The 12,821-nt window shown below is 33.3% G+C and overlaps 1 protein-coding gene across 2 annotated transcripts in view; it reads left to right on the top strand.

Moving 5' to 3' along the window:
* LOC107863535 (WD repeat-containing protein WRAP73) overlaps window positions 1-8,704 on the top strand; it is a 9,169-nt gene extending 465 nt beyond the window's left edge. Inside the window, exons 1-6 of one of the 2 annotated variants that reach the window (XM_016709489.2) lie at window positions 110-1,972; window positions 2,076-2,564; window positions 2,789-3,010; window positions 3,088-3,154; window positions 7,078-7,188; window positions 7,700-8,704. In XM_016709489.2, coding sequence (XP_016564975.1) covers window positions 2,169-2,564; window positions 2,789-3,010; window positions 3,088-3,154; window positions 7,078-7,188; window positions 7,700-8,067 — 1,164 coding nt within the window. In that variant the 5' untranslated portion in view covers window positions 110-1,972; window positions 2,076-2,168 and the 3' untranslated portion in view covers window positions 8,068-8,704. Of the gene's footprint in view, window positions 1-109; window positions 1,973-2,075; window positions 2,565-2,788; window positions 3,011-3,087; window positions 3,155-7,077; window positions 7,189-7,699 lie in introns of those variants that run through there. The other variant, XM_016709488.2, reaches the window with a different exon arrangement.
* The last annotated feature ends 4,117 nt before the right edge of the window (window positions 8,705-12,821 follow it).

Here is a 12,821-nt window from a genome sequence, read left to right as displayed (position 1 = left end):
CCCCTTTTTTTTTTTGGTCATTTCAATGGATTTTTACAATTTACATAACCGAATTTAGTTGTCAATTTGTTGTTTTTGGTTAATCACAAATTCAACAACATTGAAGGGGTGCTTTGGCGGAACTAGTAACGTTGCTGCCATGTGATCAAGCGATTGCGGGTTTAAGTCGTGTAACTGCCTCTTGTACAGTACACTATCCCACATGTAGTGGCAGTTTTAGTGTACCGGGTTGTCTTTTAGAAATTCCATGAGATCGAGTATGGAATTCTGTTTACTCACTTTAAATTGAGTATCTGTTTCCCCCTTTCCTGCTAGGATTGGAAATCCTGTGTTTTACACTAAGTTACTCGGACTCTTCACTTTCGGTGCCGCACCCGTGTCGACAAGACATGGGTGTGGGTGTGGGTGTGGGATCCGTACCCGAAATGGTCAACCGATTTTGGATACTTTGACCAAAATTGACTGGGAAAGTCCAGACAATTTAAGAAATTCTATAATCAAAATAAAAGCTAGGGTGAAATTGAAGAAAATGGTCTTTTTATGTCCTTTCATGATTTTTTTGTTGAAAAATATTTTCTCCTTAAATTTTCCACATAATATCTTAAAATTTATGTTTTATAACTCTATTTTTAGACATTTAAATTATTTTTCGCCGAATCCCCGCACCCGTATCCATCCCTAGATCCATATCCCCGAATCTTTAAATTGAGACAGTGAAGGATCCGACCTCTAGATCCGTACCCATATCGAACACCCGCACCCGAGTCCGAGCAACTTAGGTTTTACATATCCATTTGATTGAGTCCTTGGTTTCCGATTCAAATTGTTTGTTGACATGGACAAAGTGACAAAATTTGACAATTGTGTAGCATTCCATAAGCCTATAGAACGCACATTAAGTCCAGAATTAGACCTTACCATCATGTTCATCACACGGCTCTGGAAGAAAATGTCTTGAATTAAGTTACCACAACATCTTTAAACTAAAGTTGATAAGAGATAGGACGTTCTTACTTATTTATTTTGTCTATGGAATACGTTCGCTCAAGGGGAGACTTGATTCATCTCATTCTTTTAGTGTCTGGAACAAGCTGATTGCACAACAATGTAATATACATAAAAGAGGATTTTGCTGTTTGTTATCTCTCTTTAGACACCCCATTCTGTCTTTTAGCATTTGACGTTGACACAATTAAAAGGAGAGGCATAGTTTTATCTGTGATTCCAACTAGATTTGAATGGGTCTATTGTCTTTAGATATATGATATCAATGAAAACTGCTTGTTTTGTGTGAATAAGTAGAAGGGACGTGAAACACACAAGATGTTATATTGGTACAAAGGATACACTAAGAAAAGAAGCCTTTATCATGTCATATAGTTCTTCAGCGTTCACAAATTAGTTAAAGCTTTGCTTTTGGTTCATTAGATTATTCAGTATGTTAAAAATATAAGGTCCATGTTCCTTCGATAGTTCAGTGTTGTCTCCCTGAATTGACAATTTATGCAGAAGATAAATGAAGAAGAGATGGAATTCATCTTAAGTTTGTGGACAAAATAGTATGAAATTGAGATGAATGTGTCTTCTCTGGTCACTGGTCATCGTCTCCTAATCCTCCTCGTGTAAATTGAAGTAAGGCTGCCTTCTCCAGAAACCTTGAGCCTACTCTGTATCTGTAATTGTATATGCATGTACAAATTACTGGGAAACAAATAACATGTTGCTGAAATTGGTCTTTGGCTGAATTCGGGGGTGTTGAACTCATTAATCAAGCTGGTTGTCTTCCTGTTCGAGCCTGCTCATATCTTTTTGGTGTTATACTCCTTAAATTGAACACTATCAACTTGACCATAGGTTTGTTTTTGATGCCTCAGAAGAACTGATAGCATGTCTGGTAGCATGTTCTAGGATATAGCTTGGAGGTCATGTCAGAGGAGAGGTCAACAATGTACCAAGGCATCTAATTAGCAATGTGTGATAGTTATTCAAAAGAAAGAACTGTTTTACTCAATAAATATGCAAGGTAGGTAGGTTTGTGATCTCACTGTCATTTTATGTCAATTTTGGGTCTTCAGGTGGTGCAACTGTTTTCGTGTCTGGACAAGATTACATACATTGAATGGGCCCCTGATTCCGAATATATACTTTGTGGTCTTTACAAGAAACCTATGATACAAGCATGGTCTTTGACACAACCTGAGTGGACATGTAAAATAGATGAAGGTCCTGCAGGAGTTGCTTATGCTAGGTGGAGTCCAGATAGTCGTCACATACTCACCACATCTGAGTTTCAGCTACGGTTAACTGTTTGGTCACTGGTTAACACAGCATGCATACATGTTCAATGGCCAAAACATGGGTCTAAGGGGGTATCATTTACCAAGGATGGAAAGTTTGCTGCTGTTTGCACCAGACGTGATTGCAAGGATTATGTTAATCTGCTATCTTGCCATACATGGGAGATAATGGGTGTTTTCGCTGTGGACACATTGGATTTGGCTGATGTTCAGTGGTCTCAAGATGACAGTGCTATAGTCATCTGGGATTCTCCTCTTGAGTACAAGGTAGTCACCATGGGCTGTTTATAGTTTCTCGTATAGTTGTACTTTCCTCGTTTCTGTTACAACCTTCAGAAAATGTTTTGAAACTGATGTTTCTTCATCACTGTAAAATGGTTATGTAAAATTAGCTTTAATGCGAGAAATATTGAAGGTGTTGGATGTTCTGTTTCATCATAATTTGTTGGCCTTTATCTCCAACAGACTTTATGTGGTTTGGTTTTGTTTAGGTTCTGATCTATTCTCCAGATGGAAGGTGTCTGTCTAAGTATCAAGCATACGAGAGCGGACTAGGAGTAAAAAGCGTTTCATGGTCACCTTGCAGCCAGTTTTTAGCAGTGGGAAGCTATGACCAGATGTTACGGGTTTTGAATCACCTGACGTGGAAAGTATTTGCAGAATTTGTTCACCCATCTGCTGTTAGAGGTCCTTGTTGTGCTGCTATCTTCAAGGTACCCAATCTTTTGTTTCTTTCCATATTTGCAGGACATTATATAATGATTTTGATCATTTTTTTCTTTAATTTTAGGAAGTGGATGAACAACTTGATATGTCAGAATTATCACTAGGTGATGATTTCGTCCAGTACAGTAGTGGTGAGCACTAGCGTTCATTTTGGTTATATTGTTTTTCTCTTAAAAGGTTAGGCATATATGTTTCTTGTGCAACAAGTGCAGATTTTGATAACTTTTGTTGGTTTAATTTCATGGAAAATCTAAGAAACAAGTAAACTCCACTAATTATGGGATGTAAAATTCACCGAGGCAAAGCTCTCCTGAAACAACCAAGTGAAACAATCACATTTGGTCCAAATGGTGCACATTATGCTGCCTCTGTGGAGTAAACCTGTTGTCTTCGGGAATAATACTCAGTAGAACATTATGTAATTTCTCTATGCATTTACTCTCATGTCGAAAAGATGGAAGTAGCAAAAATGAGGATGTTGAGATGAATGTGTGATCATACTAGGAGAGACATCAGGACAAACAAAGATTTTCAGGACAAAGTAAGAGTGGCCTCCATGGTGGACTAGATGAGCGAGGTGAGACTGAGATGGTTCGTACATGTAAAGAGGAGATGCACAATGTGGTTTGGGAGGTTGACTATGGCGGGTCTGAGGAGGGATAGAGATGGGCTGAAAAAGAATTGGGAAGAGGTGATTTGACAGGAAATGGTTCATACGCAGCTTACCGAGGACATGATCCCAGATAGGAAGATATGAGGGTCGAGGATTAGGATAGAAGATTAATAGGTAGTCGAGCATTTTCTAGATTTCCTTATCAGTATTTTTATTATTAGTCTCCTATTAGCTTATTCTTCGATTTTATTAGCACATGTTGTTACCTTTACTTCAGTTATGGTAGTATGTGTGGAGGTCGAGGATAAGGGTAGAAGGCTAGTGTTAGTGTGTGGGTTGTAGCAAGCAGTCAAGAGAGTTCTTGTGTAGCCGGGATAGTAATCATAGGACAGTGTACATAGCTGTCTTTGGTATGTGAGTGTATGTTACTACTAGGTGGGTGGCCTATTTCTTATTTCTTAGTTCCTATTTTTCTTATTCCGTGTTGCTCTTATTTCCCGTATCTCATATTTCTCTGATTTTTATTTTATTATCTCTTGTTCTTTATTTCGGTTCTATCATCCATCCCCTTGTTTACTATCCTTTATCTTGTGCCGGGGGTCTATCGAAAACAGCCTCTTTACCTCTTCGGAGGTAGCGGTATGGACTGCGTACATCTTACCCTCCCCAGACCCACGCTGTGGGAATACACTGGGTTTGTTGTTGTTGTTGTTGTACTTGGCTTCTTTACTACTATGTTTCCTTTTCATACTATCTTGGATATGCTGTAGTTGAGTCGTTGATCTATCTGAAACAAGTACAACCTCTCTACACTCACAAGGTATGGGTAAGGCTGCGTATGTACCACCCTCTCCGGACTCCACTGGGCATGTTATTGTATAGGGGAGAGGGGGTGGGAAATCTTAATAGTCCATTGGGAAAATGTGGTTCTGGTTTGCTCATTAGAATTTTTTTTATTTTTGATAAAGGTATTTTATTACTCTCTCTATTCCAATTTTTATGTGACTTACTTTCCCTGTCCCAATTTATTTGGCACACTTTCTTTTTTAGTTCCCCACTTTGTGAGAGTAAATGGGTATGTTGTTGTTGTTATTGTACATTCATTTTTAGTCCATCCCAAAAAGAATGCCACCTTTCTATAATAAGAAAGAATCTAATTTTAAAATTTCCCTTTTACCTCAATGAAACGATTTATAATCACACAATTGTCTATGGTGTTTTAGATCACAAATTTCAAATGGTCTTCCTTTTTCTTAAACTTTTTGCCAATGTCACATAAATTGACGGAAGGAGTAGTATGAATCAGCACAAAATTGAAGAAATAATGACTTCTGAAACATGTCGCTTAAAACATACCATAGCTTTTTTGGCTCTTATTCCACATGATGCATAGTGGGCTAGTCTTCTTCCATGTTTTCTTCTAAATCTTCTAAATTCTTCACCCATGCCATCAAGATAGTAGAATTTCACATCTTGGGGCATCACTGTTAGAACTCCAAAGATATTTAAGAAGAAAGACCAAATCTGCCAAAGATATTGAATAGGTCTCAAGTTCAAATCCCAAGGCAATAAACAGTGGGTGATTTTTCTATATGTCAAAGCCTTGTTTGACGGTGTTATCCGGTATTTGAGTTGGTGGGAGTTAGCAAGTGCCTGGTGGAATAGTTGAGGTGGGCGCAGCTAGCCTGGGTACCACTGTCATAAACAAAAGATGTTGTTGGTTTTTATAGGATATCACTTGAAAAAACACCTCTTGCAAAGTGAATAGCCTGTTCTCTGAAATGCAACTTGAATCAGACAAGCGATGCTGTAAAGCTATCCAAAGCAAGCTGCTTCAGTTGCTGCTGCCTTTGTTCTCCATAACTATAACATCCTACCAGGCCGATTATTTTCCCAGCTCATTGATTGGTTTTGCAGCAGCGAGTACTAGCTTTTTACAGCTCCTTGATTGTTTTGTGCTCGTTAGGGATTTGAGGTTTGACCGTTAAGCTAATGACACATGTTCTAATTCCTGACAAAGTTTAACTAACGCAATGCCTGTATCAACCTGATCTATATTGGTATGTTTGAAGAAGGTGATGAAGAGAGAGAACTCCGTTTGAAGTTAAAGAAAGTAGATTTGTTAACTAAACATGTCAAGCCTAACTTTTAGGATTTTGAACTAGGGCCAGAAGCCTATTATGCAGGAATAGGAACAAAGGAAAACATCCCAACTAATTCTAGGGGAAAATGTATGTTTAAATATAAGTTCTAGAGTGTACTGCAGTAAAATACAAAAATATTATATGCTTTTGTTGTAGGTGTAAACTAAATAAATAAAAGTGTTCCTCTCTAACTACTTGAGTTTTCTGGATGAGGTAGTTACATAATTCAGTATGGTACTAGAGAAAAATATATGGTACATTGGTACTACCGGAAACATATATTCTAAGTTTGAATGTTACTTTCATTCATCAGTAGCAGTTTTTTCACATGCCTGGTTTGTGCAAAAAGGTCATGCCCTCACATGTGGAGACGTGATGCAGATTTTAAGTAAATAAATAACAGCATTCCTTCTCTAACATGTTAGGTTTTTCGGATGAGGTGGTCACACAATTTATTAATTTTCACATTAGCTTATCTTTTGTACAATTGTAATTCTTTTATAAGGTTTCTGCAACTATAACTTTTGTGATGTAAGAAAAATCAATTATAATGTTAGCACTCTCTGTTGCTGTATATAAACCTTATTATTTTGAAGACACCTTCAACATATGTTGTCTTTCTTTTACGTACTCAGTTGGATTTTGACATCATGTCTCCTCAAGTACATTTAACTCCATTTGGTTTCTGATTTTTGAAAACTCTCAAACAGACCCAATTTTTTATTTTATTTTTATATATAGGTTCATATTTTCAAACTACTTTTTTGGCTTCTCGGAGGGTTGGACCTTGTGGCTACTGGCTTCACAGGCCCTTCCCTCTTTTCTCTCTCTTTTTTTTCCTCTTTTCCCCTTTGTTTTGGTCTAAATAGCGAGCAAGGTGTTTTTTATTTTTGACTTTTTGGATTTCTAGAGATAAGATTAATAGCAAATAAAGATGTTTACTTAATTCTTCTTCTAATTATAACTATATATGTGAAAGTCTATCAATGTTTTAAGACTTCACTGATACTGTTTCATGAGTTTTCCTACCCAAATCCAAATACAATAATTTTTCAAAACCGATTCTTCAAAAATTAAATCCAGACATGCATCATTGCTATCAAGAAACCAAAGATAAATGTAAATCTGCTGATGCATGACAGATTGTCCAAGCTATGGTAGGTAGTCCTTTTCTAAGCGGCTGATTGGCAGAAATGACAAATTGGTTGTGGATGCACCCAAAATTTCTTTTGTATTTTAATTGTTTCTTTTTGTTAAGAACCTGTGAGATCTTCAAACCAACTTTGTCATTTCCCAGATAATGCTTCTGAGGCACATATTCAAGTAAGATACAATGTTTTGGAGATACCTATCAATCTCCCTTCTCAGAAACCTCCTGCAGATAAGCCGAATCCCAAACAAGGAATCAGTAAGTCTTTGGTTCAAATATTTTATTAAGTGAGAAATTTCATCACTGTCTTTTGTCTTCATATTCTTAGTTGTTCCTGTTTATTTATGAATATCACCTAAATATGGCAAATATTAGATAAAAGTTGAACAATTGGATATTTGTTTAGGAGATTTTGAACATTTATCATCTTTTCAATGGCCACGTAGTTCTTGTTTTCCTTCTTGACAACTAAACCTTTATAGTAACATTTATTGACTTGAGCGATAAGTCTGATAATGCTCTAATTTCTGAATGATAACTATTAGCTTTCTATTTGATGAGGATCTGTTCTATCTCAAAGTGAGCTTTATCAGCCTAGTATCTTCATCGTCAAGGATTCATGCAGAACGTTTCTGAATTTATAGATCTATGATCTACAAGTAGAAGCTTGTTTTGGTTGGCTAACCTATCTATTGAATCTCCATAAGATCAGAGAAACTACTCTCTAGGCTCACAAATGAGTGCTTCGTTATGCGAAACTTAATTGCAGGCCTGATGTCATGGAGCAGCGATTGTCAATATATTTGCACTCGCAATGATAGCATGCCTACTGTACTCTGGATATGGGACATAAACCATCTTGAGCTAGCTGCCATCTTAGTTCAGAAAGATCCCATCCGGACTGCAGCCTGGGATCCCACATGTCCACGTTTGGTTTTATGTACTGGAAGCTCCCACTTGTACATGTGGACACCTTTGGGTGCTTATTGCATAAATGTTCCATTGCCTCAATTTGCTGTAATTGATCTGAAATGGAACTCAGATGGGAGCTGCCTTTTTCTCAAAGACAAGGAGTCATTCTGCTGTGCTGCTCCGGAGATACTGCAGGAATCCAGTGATTATAGCTCTGACGACTGATGATTCTATCATACACATAATGAAACTTAATGGAGCTGAAATTTTTTGCTCATCACATCTCCCAAAGTATCATCCCTCAAGGAGGCAGCTTAGCTTGCTTATTATTTTTCAGTTTGCACTATTGACATGGAGGAAGAGGTAATCTTAGGCTGTAATAATCTGGTTTATTTGCATTCTAATGGCGTATATTTGAGATCCAAAAAGGTAGGACAGATTTTAGAATCCAGATTTGTAACGTAATCTCCTGACAGATAAGTCAAAGGGGGTCTTTTGAGAGGACCTTTGCCTATGCTGGATACCAAATTTAATGTACTAATAAATTATCTCTAAGTTAATGCGCAATGCCTGAAGCACAACTATTGCCTGCATGCGATGGAGTGTTCCATCCCATCTCAAAAACACAAAGGTTTCTTCACTGGCTTGCAGTGCCTTGACTTGAGTTCTAACTGTCGGATTGAGTGAGATTACCAGATATCTGCGACTACATCTTTAGATTCATCGATCTATTTTGATGGAAGATGGTGCAAGTGCAACGAACAGTTGGTTCGAAAACATTCCCCAGCTCACTGTGAACTGAACAATTGAAATTTTGGGCACAAACAAGTTTAAGTGGAAATATTGGCTTATTTATTCTTCAGATGGCATAAAAGTTAATGGTAGTAGTTATTGTTTCTTTTTTTTTTTTTTTGTAGTTGAATATGATCAGTTAGATACTAATATTCAACTTCTTGGTTTCTTAAAGAGTATGTGGGACAAAATGTGCAGTTTCCCGAAAATTAACTTCTTGATCTTTTCCTTATTGTACGTGATGTGTGTTGGAGTATCTATAAGCTATATCTATATATCTATGTATCTATATATATAATATATTAAAAGTGTGAAGATTTTTGGAAAAGTAATTTGAATTTTTTGCCCTTTATTAAAAGTTTTCGTAATAGACAAAACTGTCTTTTTATTATTTTATATTTATAATAATTGAATTTTAAAATTAAGAAATCCTAAAATATATGGTAAAAAAAATAATTAGTATATTTTAACCCTAGCGATTTTGGAAGTAAAAATATAATAGATTTTATTTTAATGTTGGTAGTTTTTTTATCCCCATAATTAATATTAAACCACTCTTTCTATATTTAGAAGACTTTTTAATAGGAATATTTTAAAAAATTCACCTTAACACAACAACCAAAAAAAAGTTTTCTCCAAAATTATTAGTTTGTCTCCTTTTTTATTTTGGATATGTGTTTTTTCCACAAAATATAATTAATGTCTTTTTGGTTTATGAATTGTCTCTATCTATATATATATAGTTATAACTTTTTAATTATATCCGTTGGTCCTTTGATTTGCCTTATTTTCTTTCTTCTGCTCTGACCTTCTCAATTGAATTTTTTTCTTTTTCCTATGTCGCATGTTGTTTATTTTAATTGATGGTGATTCAAATGTTAGAACGAGCACGCTATTGTTACAGGTATGATGTTGTGTGTAAACATGTTTTTTTGTTTTGTCATATTATTTGGAGTTTCTAATTGTGCAGTGCCATTATTCAGTAGTTTCGAAATGTTTTCATGATATTTTGAATGATATATAACTCACATCATCTTATAATAGATCAAAAACTTTGTGTCATATTATATGGGTGTATATGCTTATTTTAAAAGGTTAGATTTTATCTTAACTTTGTTTGCTATAATTAGGTGTTGCCTTTTCACTTATATCTTTTACTAATTTTTTTTTAAAATATTATATAATTATTTAAAAATTTTATTTAATTTACGTAAGAAATTATAATATTTAACATTTTTACATTAATTAAAATTTTACCTTATAAAATAATTATTTTGCCTTAATAGTTTTGAAATTCAATTTGATTAGAAGTCCATTATGGACGAGCAGTAATAAAACGTCCAAAAGGACGTGTGCCACTTCCGCCGTATAATCTCTTTATATTTGAAGTTTATGTTTTCTAATGGAATAAATCAAATTATTTTTTGGTATTGAATTTTACGGAAATTCTATAGTAAAATTTTCATAAATTTTATAAAACCTACAGCTATATCCTACAGAATAGGTATCAGCTTTTGGGTTATTTATTTTAGGTAAGAAATTATAATATTTGACACTTCTAAATCAATTAAAAAGTTAACAAGAAACACGTGCTTTTCTATTTCTACTTTTTATATATTTTGATTTTGATTTAAGTCTCATTACATTCATTATCATCATCTTTTTGATTCAAGACTTTTTGCATTCATTATCATCGTTCTTTTTGCCTTTATTTATAACTTTTAATTAATAGCTTTAAAGATTATATAACAAATGATCACAATGAATTCCCCCCTTTTAATTATTTTCTCATGTTTCTTTTTTAGTTAAGGTTTTGATTGAAAAGTTGAATGAAACAATCATGTTGTCGCTGAATAAAATAGCAAAAAATTTAAGGTTTATCTATTTACTTTTTTTGTTCAATTGTGACTTGGTTTGTTTATATTATTAATTACTACATTTTGGATATTATTTTTTAGTATTATTGTTGAATCTTTGTTTATACTTATTTATTGAATTTGAAATATAAGGTTATTTAAATGTTGAATATTGATGTGCAAATTTTTTATTTAAAATCTATAAATTTAATATTATAAATAACGTCTTCAATTTAGCCTTACTAATTATTAAGTTTGAATGTTGATTAAGTACGTTATTTGTTAGTTATATGAATTTATAGCTGATTTGGATTCGAAACTCCATCCGCATCTTGATACTAAAGTTCATGCATTACACAAACAAATACCTTATTTTAACCACCACTTCTTGCCAATATAATATGAAAGGTTTATATAACTCTAAACTATTATTTGCATCAACGGAGAATTTAGAATTTACATAAAAGTTTGGATGTATGATTATCCAATCAATAGAGATTATCAAATAAAGAGCTATGCTTATCGCTAACGAGAATACATATGATTATTTTTTTAGTTCTTCGAGTATTTTTGATTAAATAACGAAATACTTTGAATGATATCGCTATATTATTTTTTGTAAGCAAAGAAAAAAATTCATAAAATAGATAAATCGATTAAAGAAAAGGACATAAACCAGCTAATTATTTTAGACCAACAAAAATCATGTGAGATACAATAAATAATACTATATTTGAGATATAATATTATTTATATCATTTAAATAGTTACGGTATTTATTTTAACATTACTTGCTACTTTTTAATATTTTTATTTTCTTTTATAAAATTTTATTGATTGACATTAGACACGTGCAAAGCATGTACATAAATCTAGTATTATTAAAGTACAGGAAAATAGAATATATCGCATTTTTTTGAAAAAAAATCTTGTGAGGACATTGTCCCACTTTGTACAATTACATTGAGTAAGCGTTTGGACATGTGATTTCATCTCATGATTTGAAATTATAAGATTAAATTAGCATTTGAACATGCAATTTAATGCGGATTTTATCTCATGATCTCATATCATGAGATGAAGTTTCCAATTCTCCAAAAAAATTGTTTTGAAATTTTAAATCATGATTTAGGATACATAATTTTTTTGCAAAAATACCAAAAGAGTGATGAAATATTCACAATATATGAACATGAATATATAGTTTCTAATGATGTTGACCAACAAACAGTTAAAAGTAACAATGTTGATTCGTCTTCTTGATCATTTGATGGAGAAATGTAATCTCAACGTTATGATATTTTTCATACTATGTGGGAGGATTATATTAAAGAGTAGTAAACTACAAATTATGTTCAATATTTTCTTAATTGAATTAAAACCTGATCAATAAATGTTGTGTTTTTTTTTTAAATAGTTTTGTAATAGTGTATTATACTTTTGTTATTAACTTTTACTTATTTGGTAGATTGTATAAAAAAAATGAGTAATTTTGATACTTTTTACAACTTATTTGGTTTTCATGTTTATGAAAAAATAAACAATATTAAAAATTTAAATTAAGTACACAAATAAAACTTCAACTTCATCTCATAATTTTACATCACTATTTCAAATCGTGATTTCATCGGGTTGCGCTGTGGTTGTGATGACATTGTTCCCCCCAACTTAATCCGTGAGATTGCTTGCTATAGTTTACAAGCATGTGTGTTTAACAAATCGTTCTGCTTAGGTTGAAGCAGATGAGCTCACAATGATTATTTATAATTGAATTTTGAATTGGAGATCTCGCGAGACTATCAAAGTGCTTGCATTTTGTTGCTGCCACCTGCTTAGCAGGCAAAGCACGCACTAATCCTGAATTTTCTCTCTTGCAAGTCTAGAGTCTTACCATTTGAAAATTTTCAGATATTATGTATTAGCCTCTTTAATATGCAACTCTCTAATTCAATTTATTTGGCTTAGTTTTGAATATGAGAATTAAATTAAATAATGTTTGGTATAAATTTAAACATAGAGTCTTTAATTTTTGTCAAAACAAAACTTATATATTTATGAATTACATAAAAAGTATTAAAAGTTACAATAGCTAGACAATTTAAAATATTTGACAACTATTTAAAAAAATTATAATCAAATAAAATATCTTTTGGTAGCTCAAATAGTAAGACAATCAAATAAAATAAATGAAGGGAGTGAAAATTTTCATACTAAAAATATATTGGGGCTCCAGCATCATGCTCAGTTCATGAGAATACCGACATGTCCTAGTTTAGCTTTAGTCTCAAAGATATTGCTGCTTCTTATGTTGAAATTATGGATTTAGCTTCT

Source organism: Capsicum annuum, chromosome 3 (genome assembly GCF_002878395.1).
Source record: "Capsicum annuum cultivar UCD-10X-F1 chromosome 3, UCD10Xv1.1, whole genome shotgun sequence".
Lineage (NCBI taxonomy): Eukaryota > Viridiplantae > Streptophyta > Magnoliopsida > Solanales > Solanaceae > Capsicum > Capsicum annuum.
This window is presented reverse-complemented; position numbering and strand designations above follow the sequence as displayed.